The 21,935-nt window shown below is 38.3% G+C and overlaps 1 protein-coding gene across 1 annotated transcript; it reads left to right on the top strand.

Annotated features, from left to right (window-relative positions):
• The first annotated feature begins 944 nt into the window (after positions 1–944).
• On the top strand, positions 945–9,237 carry LOC133721827 (probable protein S-acyltransferase 4). Its single transcript, XM_062148568.1, has 5 exons — positions 945–1,004; positions 1,462–1,650; positions 5,499–5,807; positions 6,781–6,999; positions 8,546–9,237. The coding sequence occupies exons 1-5, from the start codon at positions 954–956 to the stop codon at positions 9,068–9,070; spliced, it is 1,293 nt and encodes a 430-aa protein (XP_062004552.1). The 5' UTR covers positions 945–953; the 3' UTR covers positions 9,071–9,237.
• The last annotated feature ends 12,698 nt before the right edge of the window (positions 9,238–21,935 follow it).

Raw genomic sequence — 21,935 nt, 5'->3', positions numbered from 1 at the left:
CCTTGAGAGGTTTCAACTCGAGGCATTTTTTCCAAACTGGTTGGGCTACCTCTCTATTAGAGTATTAGGCCTTTTCCTAACTAGGCCATCATGAATGTTTCTCAGTGAATAATTGAGTAACTTTTTGATTTTTTATTTCTGTTGTCAGATTTTACAGATATATCTTTTTTTTTTTATCGGAATCTATTCTAAATATATGATTTATCAGAAATATTTCACAATATCGGAGAAATTTCGTCAAAATAAGAGAACATGAGATATTTTCTCTATATGATATATCCTTCACTCAAAGAAAAAATGAAAAAATATATCGATGTATGGCTAGATATTTCAACCGCTAATTCCACATTTCCACCTACATATCTCTCGTCTTCTTCAGTCGGTCCATTTAAAAGAATAGTTGTGACAGCACGTATATTTTGGTAAGAGAAGGTGATAAAGAAAATAAAATTTTGAAATTAAAATAAACCATATTGTTCAAAGTCATGCGTGGCAAATCATTTTAATTTGAAATAAAATAGTAAAATAGTGTAGTGTATGAGTGTATGCTGGTGTTAAGCACGTAAATGCGGTGAGAGAATTGGAACATCCGCCTTGATGTCATCGTTGGCAGTGTGTCATGTTAGAGAGGAGAGAGAGAGAGAGAGACAGATGGCGAAAGTCTTGTTGGCCTTGGTACAATCCGTCTCTCTCCATCAACAAACAAACAAAGCTTGTTGTTGAGCACAACAAAGGAGGAAGAGGAGCTAGCTCATCTTGGTGCTGGTGTTAATCCCAAAACTAAGCCCACAACTCTCTCTCTCTCTCTCTCTGCTCCTTCAAATAAATTTTCTGGTGTTTTTTGAATTTTTTTCGTGGGTTTCTCAAATTTTATGATGCTATGGAACAACAAAGTATAATGAAGAGAGGGGAATAGAACAATTTCGAGCTTCTGGGTTTTGTCTTCGTAATTAATGGCACACAATAAACCCAAGAGGCTCTACCAACTTTGGAAGGGAAGCAATGTGAGTTTTTAACTCTTCACTGTTATTGTCTTTTGATTGATTTTGATCAGCATGAACTCAATTGATTGCCTTGTATTACTGAAGCATATGAGTATCATGACAATATGACTTGATTATTAGTTGACATTAATATGTACTTCTTTTCCCTTGTATCTGCAAAATATATGAATGCTTTTGTTTAATTTATTTATTCATCCTTACTTAAGGTGTATCCCTACATGAATTCTCCTATCAGAATCTAACCTTCCCCCAGCCCAAGCATACTACACATATGACTAAGTCTTCAAGTTGAACTTCAAAATGATGAGTTCTATGTATGCTCCTTGGATCACATGAATTAGCTATATTCTTTGAAATTCTCTCTATGAACTGTCTATTCTTTTGGTTGAAGATAAGCCAGGAGTTAAGTACATATATGAATATTTGCACTCATGAAACTTTTTCTTTGTTTTGTCAGAACTTTTTCTTTGGGGGAAGATTAGTTTTTGGTCCTGATGTTGCATCTCTTACTCTGTCTGTGCTTCTTATTGCTGTCCCAGCAATTGCCTTTTGTATAAAGGTTTATTTTAAACTCCAACATGTAACGAAAAAGGAGGACAGTATTTGGTATCCTGTATTAATTGTCGGCTCATTGCTTACTGCTTTGGTAAGTACTTTGTTTTTCTTTCTGTTTCCAGTTTATATGCTAATTTTTATTGAGAGAAACCATTACCATATCCTCCTCACCTAGCTTACGCCATTTCTTAGGAAATAATTAAGATTCAACAGTTAAATTCTCAGTAGTTTTACTCAATTAGTTTTAAATTTTTAGCTAAATGTTTTTTAGATCTCTGTTTTGGAATAAATAGCAGAAATGCATTAGGTAACTTTCATCTCAAAAGGTGATGGAAAAAAGTTCTATTATAACATAAAATACACTAAAGATATTTTTTAATTATAGGGTATATTTTATAGGAAACTAAATGTTATTAACAAGAAAAAGAGGATACATATCGGTGGAAAAAGATCCACCAAACTACCAAAGAGATGGAACAACTGAAAAAGCAAAACCAAAGCCACTATAGAACTTATCTAATAAAGAAAAATTAACCTATAACAGCAGTCCAATTTAATAAAAAAGTCAAAATACATCAAAGCTAATAATTGTATAGCGTGTACATCCAATTTATGTTTCTTGTCAAATTTTTTTGGACTTTACCTTTATACTTTTCTTATGGTTGTGAATCTGAGCCATCAGACAATTTCAAGGAGAATGCTGTCCACTCTTGTCACGCCCCGAATTTTGAATAAAGGAAATTCAAATCTGAAACGCGAGAACAAACACAAGAAAACATATATAGAAAATTTTCATTTAAACTAAACAACAAACAAACTAAACTCACAATGTCAATACCGACTCGTTCTTTAGAGTCACATATTACATTACAGATAGTTTACAAATCAAACTGAATGACAATTCAATAAGTAAACACACCCACCACAACTCACTACCCAGCAGAAGACTTAAAACTAAGAGCAACCTTCCACGTCCACGCCATCGAACGTACACCTCAGCTTTGATAATGATCACTCGATAATCAAACCTGCACAAAAACCCCTACACCATAGAATAGTGCACCGGGAATGAACAAAACAAACCCGGTAAGCTTTTCAGCCCGTATGAGTAAACTCAATTAAAGTGACTCACGTCACTCATGCTTATAATTTCTCAGCTCGTGAGATAATTAAAGCAACAACATTTAATTTCACAAAATACATGCTTTCACCATCTTAGCTTAACAAAAACAATATGCAATTATCACAACAAAACGTCAAGTTCAAATTAATCAATAACATGCTCAACAATTTCAACCCAATTAAAAACCCACATGCTCTGTCTCTCAATTCATTTTACGTCCCCACAATCTATTAGATCACTATTCCTTTACCTCAACGGCACAGCAAGGAAATCATACTCATTTCCATCAAGATGTTGCCAAAATCATGTCATCCCAACTCATTTATCAATCACTACAGATCACAACCCACAACTGTACCCACAATAAGAATTTAGCAAAATCAATAATCCCTGCATAGAGTTTAGTTCAGGAATTTACATTAAAACAAACAATACATAAAGCAGTAATCCCTGCATATAACTTAGTTCAGGAGATTACAATAAAGCAAACAATACAAAAGGCAGTAATCCCTGCATATAACTTAGTTAAGGAGATTACAATAAAGCAAACAATACAAAAGACAGTAATCCCTGCATATAACTTAGTTCAGGAGATTACATTAAAACAAACAATTCAAAAGACAGTAATCCCTGCATATAACTTAGTTCAGGAGATTACATAAAATTCAACAATTAGAAGGAAAAGGAAAATAAATGAAGAAGTCAAACAACTCACACTAAAGTCAATAATCACCCATCAACTCCAAACTAAAGTCGATAGTCGATGTTCACCCATCGACTTTGACTAAAGTAGATGATCACCCATCAACTCCAAATAAACACCAGATCCGAAGATCAGAAAACGGTCACCCACAGTGACTCCAGATCCGAAGATCAGCAAACGGTCACCCACAGTGACTCCAGATCCGAAGATCAGCAAACATTTACAAAGAATCCCACATGACTCAAAATGTTACCCCAACTCAATTACTATTTTAACATGACAAATCAACAAGCCCCTGATATAATGAATTTTCCACAAAGAGTAAACGCACAAAACCACATTCTGAATAATTCACAGTTCATACGCACATCACAATGTCACACCATCCATATATATATATTCCACGTAAATATATATATATATACGTAATCATTCACGCAGGAATGACCATTAATACCAACTATAGTTTTATAAATTATACTTCTAGAAAATCATTTTATATCAAAACATTGTTTTAACTTACCCATGAACCGTTGTCGATCAAGTTCATATATTTTAAAACAAATAATTTATTTCGAAAATGATTTAACAATTAAACAAGTAATTCTGCGTAATAAATAAATCTGTTCGTAAATGAACCACGTGAGATTTACTCACCTCTAATCCAGCTGCATTTTCTATACAGCTCAAAATCACAATCACAACCGTCCGCCCAAACAAAACCGTCAATCACCTAAACAAATACGATCCTAACTTAGCAATTGATTCATAACACACTTAAACGATGATCCAAAGGTCGGATCATCGCCCATGACCACACAAAGTCATTGGGACAGTCATACGATCAATAAATCAAAACTACAAGTCGATCGGACGGCCAAATCCTCACTGATCGAAAACCAAAACGAATCGAAAACCCTAAAATCCTAACATGAATCAACTTTCTCCAAAATAACCTTATAATATATCAAAACGACCGTATCGATGTGTAGATGGATAAACTGAAAACAGAACACAAAAATAAGACCAGACGCGCCACCACGCGCCGCCACAAGCGGTGGTTCAAATTGTGGTCAACCACGACGGTCAACGCCGGATCAACCACCTCCGATGCCAAAGTCACCAACTACAAACATGTTCAAAATGAAGAGATGAGCCACTTTCATACCTGGAGCAAAGTGAGATTCGGTCTAGATCGTCCTAGATCAAGCTTGGAAGTTGGATTAATCTCGTGCGTCTGATCAGATTCCAGATCGAATCAGGACCATAGAAAAAATCAAACCTTGATTTAGCGCTCTACACCCCAAATCGTGATGAAAGGCCTATATGGAGATGATCAGCAGGAAGAGGCAATCCCAGAACCGCGAAGAGATAGGCCGGGAAGTCGCCGTAGATCGGAAAACCGGTCGGATCCCGAAAGCATAAACTTTGGGCGCTCAGATCTGCTAATTCGGGCGAGGCACCGATCAACCCACCACCACAGGGAAGTCGGCGAGGCAAGTCTGAGTGTTCCTTGGCTTGTCCCGTCGCCGGACGTGGCCGGAGATGAAAGATCCAGTCGGGTCGGGATGCCGGGTTTCGCCTCGGGTCGGGTTGCGCGGAGGCGAGAGAACAGAGAGAATTATGGGGAAGAAAATGGAAATTTCGGAAGTTTTGGAATTTATGAAAAAAAACTCGGATTTTCTTATATTTATAGAAATTTCCCCAAATTTCAATCGCTCATAACTTTCTCATACGAACTCTGATTCTTGCGTTCCACATGTCCACGAACTCGTATCGACGCGCTCTATAACTTTCATGAAGGAAGTTTCTGCAGAAACCTAATGTATGAAAAGTCAAACTTCGTAACCCCCCTAAAACGTGTACTTCGAATAATTATTCGTCCGAAAATAATTCCACTCCACCCTCGAACCACGAAATCGTACAAACGAACACTTTATTAATCCCAGAAAACATTTAGGAATTAATAACAAATTTCCGAGGTCTTACAACTCTCGACAACTATATCACTTTAATCAGAAATTAAATTTGGGACCATTAAATACTGTATTGTTAAAATTGCTAGTTCTTGTAGTAATTTGCCACAACAATGAGATTTAGCACTTTTTTGCAGGATTTAACATTTCTACTCTTGACATCTGGTCGAGATCCTGGGATAATTCCTAGAAATTCAAATCCACCTGAATCAGATGAAGCATTTAATGTAACCACCCCATCCATGGAGTGGGTTAATGGAAGAACTCCTCATCTGAAACTACCGCGAACAAAAGAGGTCAATATTAATGGTCACTCGGTAAAAGTGAAGTACTGTGATACTTGTTTTCTTTATCGGCCTCCCCGTGCATCTCATTGTTCTATCTGCAACAATTGTGTTCAGCGGTTTGATCATCATTGTCCATGGGTTGGCCAGTGCATTGGAATTGTAAGTTATAGCTTAAATGAGCACTTTCCATATTAATTTCATCTGTGATGACCAATTGGAGTAGAGTAGATCTTACTAAACCGATGAAATTGCATCTGTTTAATATTTTAGTGAAAATATTTAATTTATTGTGGCATAGTTGATCAGAAAATTATCTGTATTGTTTAGAATTCAGAATTTTGATGTAGTATAACTCACTGCCTAGACCCCAAGATCAACAAACTCTAAAGTTTAGAACTTCTAACACACAGATTTTGTAGGATATAAATCGAAAACTATGAACTAGGAATCACCCATAGGCTTCTCATCACCAAACTAGGCTTCACACACCAACATTCCCCATCACAAATAAAAAAAATAATAAAAAAAAAACTCAGAATACTCTGATAATAATTATTCATCATGACATGCCTGGCCATTTGGCACTTACACTTATTTATACTTGAGCAAATAACTCACATCAACTAGTATATTAACACCAGGGCACTCAATCATCTGCAATGATTCCTCAGATAAATCAGGGCTGTAAACACCAGTATATTAACATTCATAATGTCATATTTCTTATTAGATATCTCCATGGGTTTTACCGTCTTTTTTTTTTTTTTTTAGAAAATCAACTTATGTGTGATAATAACTTGGATGAATTAAGTTTTTATTTTTTATAATTTTACTATTATTACTACTATTTCTTTGGGTAAGAAGATCTTGTAGTGAGGAGTTGATCTCTTGTATGTAGGCTCAATAAGTGAGCGCATGTGTTAACAGTGAGGGTCACATGTCCTTTATTTGGTAGCTTATACCATTTATGATTTTGGTGTAAGACAACATTTGATGTACGTGCCTTCTGGCCATGAATAAATGAATGAAGTTATCTCTTTTTCCTCAAAAAAAAAAAAAGAAGATCTTTACAAATTATACTGTTCCCATGTCTACTTGGAAACTAACAGTCCGCTTATATGTTTTCTTGCAGCGTAACTATCGATTTTTCTTAATGTTCATATCAACATCAACCATACTGTGCATATATGTGTTCTCCTTCACTTGGGTGAACATTATTGAGACCAAGAATATCCGGACAGCTATGTCAAAAGATATTCTATCAGATTTCCTTTTAGCTTACTGCTTCATTGCTGTTTGGTTTGTGGGTGGCCTTACAATTTTCCATTCCTACTTGATATGCACCAACCAGGTGAGGTTGCTCAATCTCATTTTAGTGGAACTAAATATGCAAATTATATTCTAAAGGTTAAATTTAGGAAATTTTCTACCTTAAAAACATAGTGGACCAGGAGGCCAGAAATTTCCATGCGGACCATCATTCCATTGGAAATGGTCCCCAAGGGAAATACAGGTTCCTATTTCTCTTATTTTAACTGAAAGTTCTTACAGATCAGTAACAGTAATAAATGGTACTGCTACAGTTATTTCGGTTACCATAACAATTGAACATGAGTTTTCTCTGGTACAATTTGTCCTGTCCAACTTCTTTTGAAATTTGAGTAAGATACAGATACATATAATTTATAAGTTTAGGCTTGAGCTTTGATAGCACGTAGTGACATAAGAAACAACCTTATTAGTAATTTCTATGTTTTATAATCTAATTCGTTGTTTGTGTCTTTATCATATCTTTATTAATGGAGATATTAGCTTGTGGCCTCTAGATCAATTGTTGTCTTCTCCCTAAGGAATCAATGGTACGCAACTATAGTCATGTAGTTAAACTTGTAGGGTCTGCATATCGACACGCTATAAGTAGCACGCAATTTAACCCTGCAAAATGTAGTTGTCAGTATAGAATAAGTAGGGATCGTTCAAGCCGGAGATTGAGGATACACCTGTAATTGCATAAACAAATAAAGAATTAATAAAAAGTATGAATTATTATTTACAAAAATAAACAAAATTACATGAGATCAAAATTAGGGGCCGGGTTTTAGGATTATAAAATTAAAAACTAAAATAAATAAAGTAAAGAAATTGTAAAAACACATATACAAGGGTGGAACACAAGGAACAAAGATCAAAACCGCATCCATATGAATGAAATCCAATCACAAATCCTATAGTTGATCTTCTATGTCATGAGAAAGAAGTTGACCATGTGAAACGTTAATAAGCAAACGATTTCCCATTTTTTACTTTCATTGAATATTCAATCTAAGTGAAAGCACCTAAATTAAACATATTGAACATGCAATCATAGTCTAGAAAACTAGCTACTCAAGAACACATTCAATGCATAAAGAACAAAAAGGATGTCAACCAAAGTGCACAACCTAATATGAAAAAGTTCATCTATTTGCAATCCTCCGTAATTGGTTTCGACTTTTGTCCAAAGCCTTTACTACTTATTTAACATTGTGTAATCTTTCATATAATAAAAAGGGTAATTTTTGGTTTTTATACCTACACTATATATACATTTGTATTAGTTTAAATAGTTCATATTGTTTGCTTCTTCGATATTTTAACCATGTGAATGGACTCAAACGGGTAGGTGTTTATAACCACGCCCGTCACTTTTTCTCATGCTCATTGATATCAGTTGATATCACCATGCTATTTACCCAATAAAAAGAAAATGTGTCATTTTCTCTCTGCAAATGGATTTCTTAGAATGGTTAAAAGTTGAAACATTTCACTCTTTCAGCTTTTGAGCTACTTAAGCTTTAGTCTCCCCCTAGCTCAGTTCCTCACTAAATGTTGATCACTCTAATCCTTATTTTGTGCAGACGACGTATGAGAACTTCCGGTATCGTTATGATAAGAAGGAGAACCCATATAACAAAGGAGTGATTTGGAACTTCAAAGAAATTTTTTTCTCCAGCATTCCTCCTTCAGTGATTAGATTCCGATCATTCATTGACACAGATGAACAGGTGATTGTAGAATCCGTAGCTCCAGATCTTGGAGAAGGTATTATGAGCTCAAAAGAGAAAATTGATATTGAAATGGGAACTGGGATAGTGGATGACAATGGCTTTGCAATTCCGGATATATTGCGAAATCTTGAATTTGTTGATTATGAGGAGGATTTGAAGAATCAAGGGGAAGAGCAAGAACCTGCTTCGTTTGACTCTTTTCAGCCAGAAGGAAAAGAATCATTGAAATACTCGATAAATATAGATGAAAGTATAGAATCTGTGCATAGCTATACTATAAGGAATGAACATAGAGAATCTATCCAGAGTACTATTTCCTTGGGGGGAGCAATTGAGAAAGGTGATTGTGAAAATAATTCTCATGAAATCTTATAATATTTTTTTCAATCATGAAGGGTGCGCCTAGTTTTCCTTCTATATTGTTCCAATATCGAACCATTCTTATTGCAATTCTCTCAAGTGATTGTATTCACTTTTGTTTTCTAATTTTTCCTTTAAAGCCAAGATTCTTTTAAATCTGAACTAATGAATTTAAATCCACGTATCATTATCAAAGCAAACATTCTTTTTCTTTTTTTGAAGAAAGGAGAAATTTCATTATTGAGTACGATTTGAATCGTACATGAGGGCATCAACTATAAATGTTATATCTTGTACCCAGAATTACATGTCTACTGGTCATTTGGACGGTCAACGATTAGAATCTTTACTTTTATTTTCATTTCAAACTTTTAGGAGCTTCACATTTGACTATGAGGAGTGAAATTTGCACTCCCCTTTCATTTGTTTAATATTTTTTACTTCCATTTCTATCTTTTTATTATACTATTCCACATTTGCCCTTATTCTCAGCTTCCAAAACTCTGTCTCTCTGGCCTTTCCACCTACTCGATCTCATCTCTTCTTCTTTTAGTTTTCTCTCATCTCTCTTCTATGGCTGAAATGCAAAAAGCAAAACCAAATTGACAATATCTTTTATATCAATTATTGGTTTAGATATATGAAGCTGCTATATTAAGTTATTGATCATCATCCTCTCCAAAACAGAAGAAAATATTAAACTGCCTAGATTCATTGCCAAATGAATACAATGAAGAAGGATTGATACCAAAATTGATGCCCGATTTTAAAACACAAATCTTCTAAATTGATACCAAAATTCTACACTTAATTGAAACACAAATCTTTCAAACTTGATTTTGTTTTCTGGGTTTTGCTTTCTCAAGAATGACCATATGTTTTAGATGTTTTATTGAGCTTCTTTTTACTCTAGAAGGCAGAAGAGAAACCCCTGCAAATATATCATCTTCCCACATCCCATGATTTGGATCAGCTCATGCTCATCCTTTCCAAATGTGTGGCAAGTTTTTTTTTATTTTTTGGTTCAATGCAAACACAATTAGTTCACTCACAAATACACAGAACAATTAGTTCAATCTCTGCATAAATCCACACTGCACCCACCCAATTAAACCTTCTCAATCAATCATTTACCATCAACACTACTCTACCATTTCTCCAATGGTCGTCATCGCCGATCACTCCGACGGTCTTACACGAGTTCCTCTTCTTCCATCCACAAAGACGGCACCATCCACCGAACCCATCCCTCCTCGACAAAGTCCCACCGGGGTCTAATCCAAACACGTCACCATCTCAACCGACCCACCCATCTCGGCTGGCATAATCCTACCCATAACCGCTGACCGGAAGCTCCCCCTCCTACTCTACCTCCACGGCGGCGGCTTTTGCTTTGAGTCACCCTCCTCCTCCAGTCCTGTCACGCCCCGAATTTTGAATGATAAATTCAAATCCGAAACCTGAATAATTACAATTACAAAAAACCAAATCTCGAAACTTCGAGTTCATTATTACAATTCACTCTCACAATATATTATAAAGCTCAAATGAGCATAACACACCTCACAACTTACAATTGTTGTAAAACTCTAACAATTGCTCTAACCGCACGATCACCGTCCTGGTTCTCCTGTCCTGTAGGATTACCCGCTACACAATTTGAATAGTGTACCGGGAGTTGCAACAACACAAAACCCGGTAAGCTTTTTACAGCCAGTATGAGTAAACAAGAAAGAACTGTTGATTTATTAGATTTCAAGACTACCACAAACCCACGTTACTTTCTCACTCTCATATATATATATATATAGACACTTATGAGTTACTCTCAATTTAGCTCATAAGATCACTCACTCTCATATATATATGTAGACACTTATGAGTTACTCTCAATTTAGCTCATAAGATCACTCACTCTCATATATATATATAGACACTTATGAGTTACTCTCAAATTCGCTCATAAGATTTCCCAACATTTGGTAGACAGACTCATATATATATATAGACCCTTATGAGTTACTCTCAATTTCCCTCATAAGGTTACCATATATATATTGACACTTATGAGTTACTCTCAATTTCACTCATAAGGTCACTCCACATTTGGCAGACAGACTAGAGCTCTAACTGAACGTAACCACTCGTCCGGCCACAGACGTGATTACGATTTAATACTATTAATAACCACCAGCCCGGTACGAGAGCGTGATTCACTAATAGATGCCATGGTCACCTCGTGACCTAGTGATCTCCACAGATCACAACAATTTATTGTTCCTCAACAATAAAACTCAACACCTCTCACAATATATTGTTTCTCAACAATAAACTCAATACCTCTCACACTGTATTGTTTCTCAACAATAACTCAACACAACTCCAACAATACATATTATTTCACGTAAATAATATATATATAGACATTCACACAGGAATGTCTAGTAACACCAACAATAGTTCATATGATTGCAACAAAATAAGCAATTAATTGTATTGGGTTCGTAATATGAACCACGTGAGGTTTACTCACCTCGATAATCCCGCTGCGTCTTCAATTCAGCTCAAAATACGATCCACAATCGTCCACCAACTCAAACCGTCAATCACCTAGTCAGATACGATCTTAACTTAGCAATCATTCATAAACCACACATATACGGAAATCCAACGGTCGGATTCTAATTTAATGATGATCCAACGGTCAGATCGAATTTATATGATGATCCAACGGTCGGATCCTCACGGATCGCCCTTAGGATCATCCTCCAAAATTATCACGAAGATCCAACGGTCGGATCTTCCTGAATCGTCCTTACAAACATCTCCACAAATTTTTATGGAAATCCGACGGTCGGATTCTCACGAATCGCCTTCCGAAACACTATTTCACAATTATACGAAGATCCAACGGTCGGATCTTCGTCCGTGACCTCTCAAAGTCATCAGAACAGTCATACGATCAACATATCAAAACTACAAGTCCATCGGACTGTCCGATCTTCAAGAAACATTAATCGAACGATCGAAATTAATCGAAATCATAAAATTCATAACTAAATCATACGATATCCAAAAATTGCGTATAATATATCGAAATGATCGTATCGACATGTAGAACACAAAAATGGACAGAAACTGTCCTTGGGGTGGCCGGAGGTCGCCGGAAACCACCATCACAGTGGCGGCACCGCCACCCATTCAAAGTCAAAATTAGCCAAAACTTCCAACATGAAAGTTCTTTATTTTTACATGCTGGTCAATATTCATAACTAGCACAAGATCAGAAATTAATGGGAAGAGGTTGAAAAATACCAAAACAGTCGAGTTGGCCGGAAAATCTGCAGAAACCGGCGAGCTCCAGTTTGACGTAAAAAGGTCCTCCAATGGCTTCGATCCCTTCTGGATATTTGTTCAGAAGTTCAAGGTGAGCTCTCCAGTTCAAGAATCACTCAAAACGAACCTCCACAACTCGAGATATCGAGCTCCACAGTCCGGTTTCGATCTAGGTCGGGTTGAGCTTCCAGTCGCCACCACAAGCCACGCCGCCGTGCAAGGTTACTTCTGGGAGCTTCAGGAAGTTGAGGTGAGCTCGTGGGTGAAGTTTGATGAGCTTTGGTGGCTTGTAGCTCGAGATATCAAGCTTCGAACCAAAACTGGGCTGAATCGGACTCGTGCCTCCGCCGTCGTTTCCGGTCGTACCGCCGCGCAAGGCTGCCTCCAGCATCTGCGCAAGGTTGAGGCGAAACTAATGGCGGTGGTCCGACGCCGTTTGGTGGACTAAGGGAGGAGCTATTGATCGAAGAGCTGCTGCTCTGTTTTTTTTCTTCGTTTCGGATGCGAGGGAGAACGAGAGAGAGAGAAAGAAGAAGAAAAAAGAGAAAAAGAAAAAGAAGGAAGGAGACCCGGAGGAAAGGAAAAGGAAAAGGAAAAGGAAGAAAAAGAAAAGAAAAAAAAAGAGAATCCGAGGAAAAGAGATTATAAAAAAAGAATCTCATATTTCCAAAATTCGTAACATAATCGTACGAACTCCAAAAATTTCGTTCGACATATGCACGCGATCATATCGACGAGCTCTACAACTTTTATGAAGGAAGTTTTCCCAAATTTTGAACGTATAAAAAGTCAACTTTGTTGACCCCCTAAAAACGTTCGTTTTCGAAAATAAAATCGTTCGAACTAATTCCACAACTTTTCCAAGCTTCGTACTCGCTCCTACTATCGTGAAATCATTTCTAAAAAACCATGGAATTTAATTGGGATTTTCCGGGGTATTACAGTCTACCCTCCTTAAAGAAATTTCGTCCCGAAATTTAAGCGTAAGTCAATTCCTCTCGATTAAGGTTGACCTAACTATAGGATCTCCATCTTTTCCAAATCTGTAGTAATCTACAAAGCCATAGCCCTTGTATAAAAATACATTCCTATGGCCACTAAATCCTTTCATCACAAACGTAAACTCACACAACAACTGCTCAACAACACTCCACATCACATACACAAAATCGTCACATGGATCATCTCATAGATCCTCACATAGATCTTCACATAGATCATCACATAGATCTTCACATAGATCATCACTCTGTACTGGCATACAAGCACAGTAAACACTCCCACAAAGTGTTTCGCTACTCAATTAGCATCACGGTAAATCTCCATAGTAAAACTTAAGCATGCACCACTCTTCACAACCATAGAGATGCATCACTCAAAACAAATCATCCCCAAAAGCACGCCAATAAATTATGTCACCCAATGATGATGACTTGGGCTTGCTCAATCCTTGGACTAAGCACTAGGGCTGGCCAATTGGGCCTGAAGAAATCGGACCATCCACATTTCGAACCGGCCCAAACCACTTTGGGTTTAACATTTGGGCCTACTATTCGGGCCGAACAATTGGGCTTACCATTTGGGCTTACTATTTGGGCCTACCAATCGGCCCACCAACTTCCAGCTCGGCTACGGTATGAAATTGTACATACCGTATATACGTATACATACCGTACAGACCGTATATACGTATGCATACCGTACAACTGTATATACGTATGCATACCGTACAGACCGTATATACGTATGCATACCGTACAACTGTATATACGTATGCATACCGTACAGACCGTATATACGTATGTATACCGTACATACCGTATATACGTCCGTATATCAAGCATATACGAGATCCAAAAATATTTGTAAGAGGTAAGGTTCGAACTCCCGACCTCGAACACGAAGGTTTTGCTCCCAACCACTGAAGCAAGAGCTGCCTTCATTAATATATGCTCACGTGTTATATTTATTATGTCATCAGTGACATAAATAAAATAACGGGGGAGGCAAGGTTCGAAACCTCAACCTGCCGCACGAAACCTTTGTCCCCCAACCACTGGAGCACAAGCTGTGCTTAATATAATGTGTACAAATTTTATACTTATTATGTCATAAACGAACATAATAAAAATAAACGAGAGGCGAGGTTCGAACCTCAGACCTCTTGTACACGAACTGTACACTCAACCACTCGAGCACGGCTGCTCACGTTATTATCCATACCAATCCTTTTATTTAAACCAACTGTTTCAACTGTTTCAACAATTCGGCCCAAAACATCCAAAACTGTTGCAGAAACCCAGCCCAACGTATCCAAAACTGTTACAGAAATCCGGCCCAACTCATCCAAAACTGTTTCAGAAACTCGGCCCATCATGTCCAAAACTGTTTCTGAAACTCGGCCCATCAGGCCTCCACCCACAGCTACAGTGATGCCTTGATCCGAGACAGGCCCAAGTACGGCCCACTTGTGTCACGGCTTATCCCTTCCGTGATTTACGGCAGTCAAATCTGCTTTCGGCTACAGCTGTCTGCCACAGCGCCTCGAGATTCCCTCGGTCCCCTTACACGCTCTCCACGCGCCAACAGCTTTTCCGGGTTTCGGGGCGACTTTAATCCAACGCGTGGATTGAATCTCAGAGATCGTCCATCCAACGGTGGAGATCTGCTCACCTCGTTCTATAAATAGGTGCATCCTGGAGAAAAACTGTTCACACCAAAGAAAAGAAATTTTCCCCAGCCATTCTCTCTCAAACTCTGCAGCCTTCCTCTCGAAACTCAAATCCTTTCTTCATCAATTTCAATCCTTCTCTTCTGATCTTCTCTCCCATCTAGTTGATTCAATCCCATCTTTCCTCTGAACTTTCAGATCTTCAATCTTTTCCTCCAAATCTTCAATCCTTCTTTCTCAGATCTTTTCTTCCATTTGAAGATTCGATCTCATCTTTCCTCTGAGAATCTCAGATCTCCAATCACCAGTTCAACAACTCCAATCCTTCTAACAAAATCTCCCTCAAACACTAAACCATGTATTCCTCGATTTCCACATCCTCTCACCCCATGACCCAAGAGCCACGAACTCTGCAACTAATGGAGCTCCAAACCCCGCAACAAATGGAACCACAACAACAGCAACCAACAGAGGAGGGAGGAAACACCCAAGCAGCTGGAAGTAGTGCCAACATGGATTTCTGGCGAAGCCGTACCAGGTGGATTCCTACTCCAGAACAAATAAGAATCCTCAAGGATCTTTACTATGTCAAGGGATTTAAGTGCCCAACTACAGAGCAGATTCACGAGATCTGTCTCCAGCTGAACCAGTATGGGTATGTTGAGGGTAAGAACATTTACTTTTGGTTCCAGAACGTCAGGGCTCGAGAGAAGCAGATGAATAGGTGTAATCAGGCTGCTCCAGTGCCCATGAGAACTAGTTCTCTTGGTACTGGTAGATCCATTGATCTCAATTTTGGGTCCACTGGTTCTACTGGTGCTGGTGGATCCATCGACATCAATTTTGGGCCAGCTGGTGGATCCATTGACATCAATTTTGGGTCCACTAGTTCTACTGATGATGGTAGATCCATTGATCTCAACTTTGGTTCCACCTATTCTACTGGTAATGAAGGATTTATTTACTTAAATTTTGTTTCGTATTCTTCCTCACACTTCAACACTAATACCAGTACAACTCTTTTGGCACAACAGGAGGACAAACATCCCTGCAACAACGAGGAGGAGATCACCAGGAGGTTCAAACTCTTCCTCTGTTCCCCGTGCACGGCGAGGACGTCTTTGGTAACCTGAAGGCTACTTCCGAGGAAGGTAGCGCTTTTGGTTACTATTCTGGTGGCTCAGGCGGTTACCACAGTGGCTCAAACGTTTCTCTTGAGCTCAGCCTAAATCCATCCGGAGCTGCTGACTAGGCTTAGTATAGCATAGTCCTCGTTTTTTTTTTTTTTTTTTTGTAATATAAAATCAATAAGATGGTGTGCATGTTTTCTTTTCTTTTTGTTTAACCAACAACAACACCAAGGATCGAACCTTGGTCACCCAATACTATTTTCAAAACCATAAACAACTCTACTGCACACATCTTTCATAATGATGCAATAAAAACAATCACTCAAAAAGAATCCAACAATCAATTAAGTCGCATCGAGGTCTAGCTAGTATCCTCTGAGTCAAACCAAACACAACAATTTCATCGATAGGATTAGGGATTTATAAAGCTAAACACATCCTGAGTTAGCTAGGAAAAACCCACGTCTTTAGAGTTACTCTTACAACTCTTATAGAATCTCGATAATTTCATCTATCAATTGCTTCAACAAAAACTCACCACAATTCAATCCCTAACATTTAGCGATTCAGAAATCGAATCAAACTCCATATCACATAGTAATTCACTTGAACCACTATGGATACCTAACAAAGTCACTAAAATCAATATCTGAAATTGCGTTTAACTATATCACCTAAAATCAATCACCAAAGGCAAACCCTTGCCTGACTCTAACATGTCCTCCATGCTTCTTCCTGCACCATACATAGGCCTCAAAATTCAATTTCATTCACTTGAACAAAACTATATTCACAAGTCTGCTATAGACATCAGGGAAAAACCCATACTTTTACTCATAACTTTTCCTTCTAAAAGTTCATCACGTAGTGTATATAAAATCACCACACAACCTTCTTAGTCTACACTAAGAATTCAATCTCACACAAGGTCAGCATAATTGCCTCAGAGTCACTTTAATCACGTATCACATGTCAATTACCAAAACTCCACTAAGACGTCTCTTTATAAAACAAGATATCTAATCCTTGATACGTACACCTCATCTAAACATCTGTACGTCCAACTTAAGAAGACAAAATTTATAACAATTCATACTCGTATCCACACTAGGTACGTGCATAGGTCCACACCATGTCTTCAACCAAACACTTCAACAATCAAAAGAACCTCATTTCCATAAAACAATCCTCGTTGACTTAACAGAGTTGAATCAAGAGGTTCCTATTCCTCAAGGATTGTAACTCGCGGCCACTGAACTTATTCCAATACGAACCTACAAGACAACTGTAAGGTTCTAAGTACAACCCCTTCGAATCTCCATCACCTAAGGAGTATAGTATGCTTGGCTAAGACATGTATAACACTTAAAACACAGTATAAGTCAAATACAAATTCATATTAACCAAGTCAATACTATAGGGAAGGTATTCACGTTCCCTAAACGACCTAGCGGCCTAAACAACTCCCAACACTCACGCATACCCAATGACTTAGCCAATACCGAAGAGCACACGATGGGGATCCGCTGCAGACGGGCCATCACTCGGAAGGTATTGACACATCACCAAATATGCACCTTACGCTCTGATACCAAACTGTCACGCCCCGAATTTTGAATGATAAATTCAAATCCGAAACCTGAATAATTACAATTACAAAAAACCAAATCTCGAAACTTCGAGTTCATTATTACAATTCACTCTCACAATATATTATAAAGCTCAAATGAGCATAACACACCTCACAACTTACAATTGTTGTAAAACTCTAACAATTGCTCTAACCGCACGATCACCGTCCTGGTTCTCCTGTCCTGTAGGATTACCCGCTACACAATTTGAATAGTGTACCGGGAGTTGCAACAACACAAAACCCGGTAAGCTTTTTACAGCCAGTATGAGTAAACAAGAAAGAACTGTTGATTTATTAGATTTCAAGACTACCACAAACCCACGTTACTTTCTCACTCTCATATATATATATATATAGACACTTATGAGTTACTCTCAATTTAGCTCATAAGATCACTCACTCTCATATATATATGTAGACACTTATGAGTTACTCTCAATTTAGCTCATAAGATCACTCACTCTCATATATATATATAGACACTTATGAGTTACTCTCAAATTCGCTCATAAGATTTCCCAACATTTGGTAGACAGACTCATATATATATATAGACCCTTATGAGTTACTCTCAATTTCCCTCATAAGGTTACCATATATATATTGACACTTATGAGTTACTCTCAATTTCACTCATAAGGTCACTCCACATTTGGCAGACAGACTAGAGCTCTAACTGAACGTAACCACTCGTCCGGCCACAGACGTGATTACGATTTAATACTATTAATAACCACCAGCCCGGTACGAGAGCGTGATTCACTAATAGATGCCATGGTCACCTCGTGACCTAGTGATCTCCACAGATCACAACAATTTATTGTTCCTCAACAATAAAACTCAACACCTCTCACAATATATTGTTTCTCAACAATAAACTCAATACCTCTCACACTGTATTGTTTCTCAACAATAACTCAACACAACTCCAACAATACATATTATTTCACGTAAATAATATATATATAGACATTCACACAGGAATGTCTAGTAACACCAACAATAGTTCATATGATTGCAACAAAATAAGCAATTAATTGTATTGGGTTCGTAATATGAACCACGTGAGGTTTACTCACCTCGATAATCCCGCTGCGTCTTCAATTCAGCTCAAAATACGATCCACAATCGTCCACCAACTCAAACCGTCAATCACCTAGTCAGATACGATCTTAACTTAGCAATCATTCATAAACCACACATATACGGAAATCCAACGGTCGGATTCTAATTTAATGATGATCCAACGGTCAGATCGAATTTATATGATGATCCAACGGTCGGATCCTCACGGATCGCCCTTAGGATCATCCTCCAAAATTATCACGAAGATCCAACGGTCGGATCTTCCTGAATCGTCCTTACAAACATCTCCACAAATTTTTATGGAAATCCGACGGTCGGATTCTCACGAATCGCCTTCCGAAACACTATTTCACAATTATACGAAGATCCAACGGTCGGATCTTCGTCCGTGACCTCTCAAAGTCATCAGAACAGTCATACGATCAACATATCAAAACTACAAGTCCATCGGACTGTCCGATCTTCAAGAAACATTAATCGAACGATCGAAATTAATCGAAATCATAAAATTCATAACTAAATCATACGATATCCAAAAATTGCGTATAATATATCGAAATGATCGTATCGACATGTAGAACACAAAAATGGACAGAAACTGTCCTTGGGGTGGCCGGAGGTCGCCGGAAACCACCATCACAGTGGCGGCACCGCCACCCATTCAAAGTCAAAATTAGCCAAAACTTCCAACATGAAAGTTCTTTATTTTTACATGCTGGTCAATATTCATAACTAGCACAAGATCAGAAATTAATGGGAAGAGGTTGAAAAATACCAAAACAGTCGAGTTGGCCGGAAAATCTGCAGAAACCGGCGAGCTCCAGTTTGACGTAAAAAGGTCCTCCAATGGCTTCGATCCCTTCTGGATATTTGTTCAGAAGTTCAAGGTGAGCTCTCCAGTTCAAGAATCACTCAAAACGAACCTCCACAACTCGAGATATCGAGCTCCACAGTCCGGTTTCGATCTAGGTCGGGTTGAGCTTCCAGTCGCCACCACAAGCCACGCCGCCGTGCAAGGTTACTTCTGGGAGCTTCAGGAAGTTGAGGTGAGCTCGTGGGTGAAGTTTGATGAGCTTTGGTGGCTTGTAGCTCGAGATATCAAGCTTCGAACCAAAACTGGGCTGAATCGGACTCGTGCCTCCGCCGTCGTTTCCGGTCGTACCGCCGCGCAAGGCTGCCTCCAGCATCTGCGCAAGGTTGAGGCGAAACTAATGGCGGTGGTCCGACGCCGTTTGGTGGACTAAGGGAGGAGCTATTGATCGAAGAGCTGCTGCTCTGTTTTTTTTCTTCGTTTCGGATGCGAGGGAGAACGAGAGAGAGAGAAAGAAGAAGAAAAAAGAGAAAAAGAAAAAGAAGGAAGGAGACCCGGAGGAAAGGAAAAGGAAAAGGAAAAGGAAGAAAAAGAAAAGAAAAAAAAAGAGAATCCGAGGAAAAGAGATTATAAAAAAAGAATCTCATATTTCCAAAATTCGTAACATAATCGTACGAACTCCAAAAATTTCGTTCGACATATGCACGCGATCATATCGACGAGCTCTACAACTTTTATGAAGGAAGTTTTCCCAAATTTTGAACGTATAAAAAGTCAACTTTGTTGACCCCCTAAAAACGTTCGTTTTCGAAAATAAAATCGTTCGAACTAATTCCACAACTTTTCCAAGCTTCGTACTCGCTCCTACTATCGTGAAATCATTTCTAAAAAACCATGGAATTTAATTGGGATTTTCCGGGGTATTACAAGTCCTCCACCTACCACAACTACGTCTCCATCGTTGCCGCTTCCGCCAAACGTGTGGCAAGTTGTATAAATTCATATCTCCAACTTAACCAAGATTCTTTGCTCTGAAAGCAGAGTATATGAGAGAGAGAGAGAGAGGGAGGGAGACTGTGAAGAAAAATGTTGTAATATGTAAGGGCAATATCAAAAAGACGTATGAAGAGAACATATAAAAATATTAAAATTGATAGTGGGAGTGCAGATTGTAGTTTGGGGAGTGCAAATTTCACTCCCCTTGACTATTTCTATGATACACTTTTTGAAGAAACTTCCATCATAAAATATGTAGAGCACGTTAAACCGAGTCCGTGGACTTGTGGCATGCTAAAATCAGAATTCAAATGAGTAAAATACGGTTTACAGAAGTTTAATTATTTTGTTGAAGTTTTTCAGAGACTTCTATAGGGGTATTATTGACATTTCCCTATCATGGGTATATTAAGGGCTAATCCTAGTGTTTTGGGACAAATCGCTCTTATCTCCCTCAGACCTTACACTCAAGAGACCACGACCCGAGTTGACCCGACCCACACCATGACCTGAAACCAAACCCAACTATATTTCAGCCTTCAGGCCACCACTAGCCTCACCACTGGTCGGGAACTGACCACCTAGTCTTCCACTATTGTTTCATGGTCGTGATTGGTGTTGATTGGCTCCGAGGAAGGAGGATTTACGTGATTTCCGTTGCGCGGTGCCGTACGAGTCAACCCGTTTCGATCTCCGATTTCTGACCATTTCAGGCGGCGGGACCACTTGGGTCTTGAAGCCCTCATCATACTCGTTCCAACTACATAAGATTCAGTCGTCAATTTAGCCGGAGGAGGGAGAATCGAAGCATGAAAGTTTCGGGTATCCAAAACTTTCGAGGTATTTCCTGACCTCTACGTATAAAATTGGATCTTTCCATAGTTAGAAAAGTTAAAATTCTTGTTGTGATGAAGGTATTAGCATAGGTTTCGGTCCCCGATTTGGGGTTGGAGTGTAGGCGCATAGAGCCCACGCGCAGCCACATTCAGTAGCGCGTGGGGGCGTGTGAGGTCATATAATGCTTTGTAATTTAGCTCTTAAGGTAGAACTCAATGTGAGGAAGCTATAAATATAATTTTATTAACAAGTTTTGATTGTTTGACATCGATCAGAAATTCATAGTTTCAGAAATTTTGAGTTTCAGTTCGAGACAATCCTTGATGTTTGAGCCAATTCTGATGTGAGATCGAATTTTCAGGATTTATAACGAATTTATT

This window comes from Rosa rugosa, chromosome 7 (genome assembly GCF_958449725.1).
Source record: "Rosa rugosa chromosome 7, drRosRugo1.1, whole genome shotgun sequence".
Taxonomy (NCBI): Eukaryota; Viridiplantae; Streptophyta; class Magnoliopsida; order Rosales; family Rosaceae; genus Rosa; species Rosa rugosa.
The sequence above is the reverse complement of the archived record's forward strand: the minus strand, read 5'-3'. Positions and strand labels throughout refer to the sequence as shown.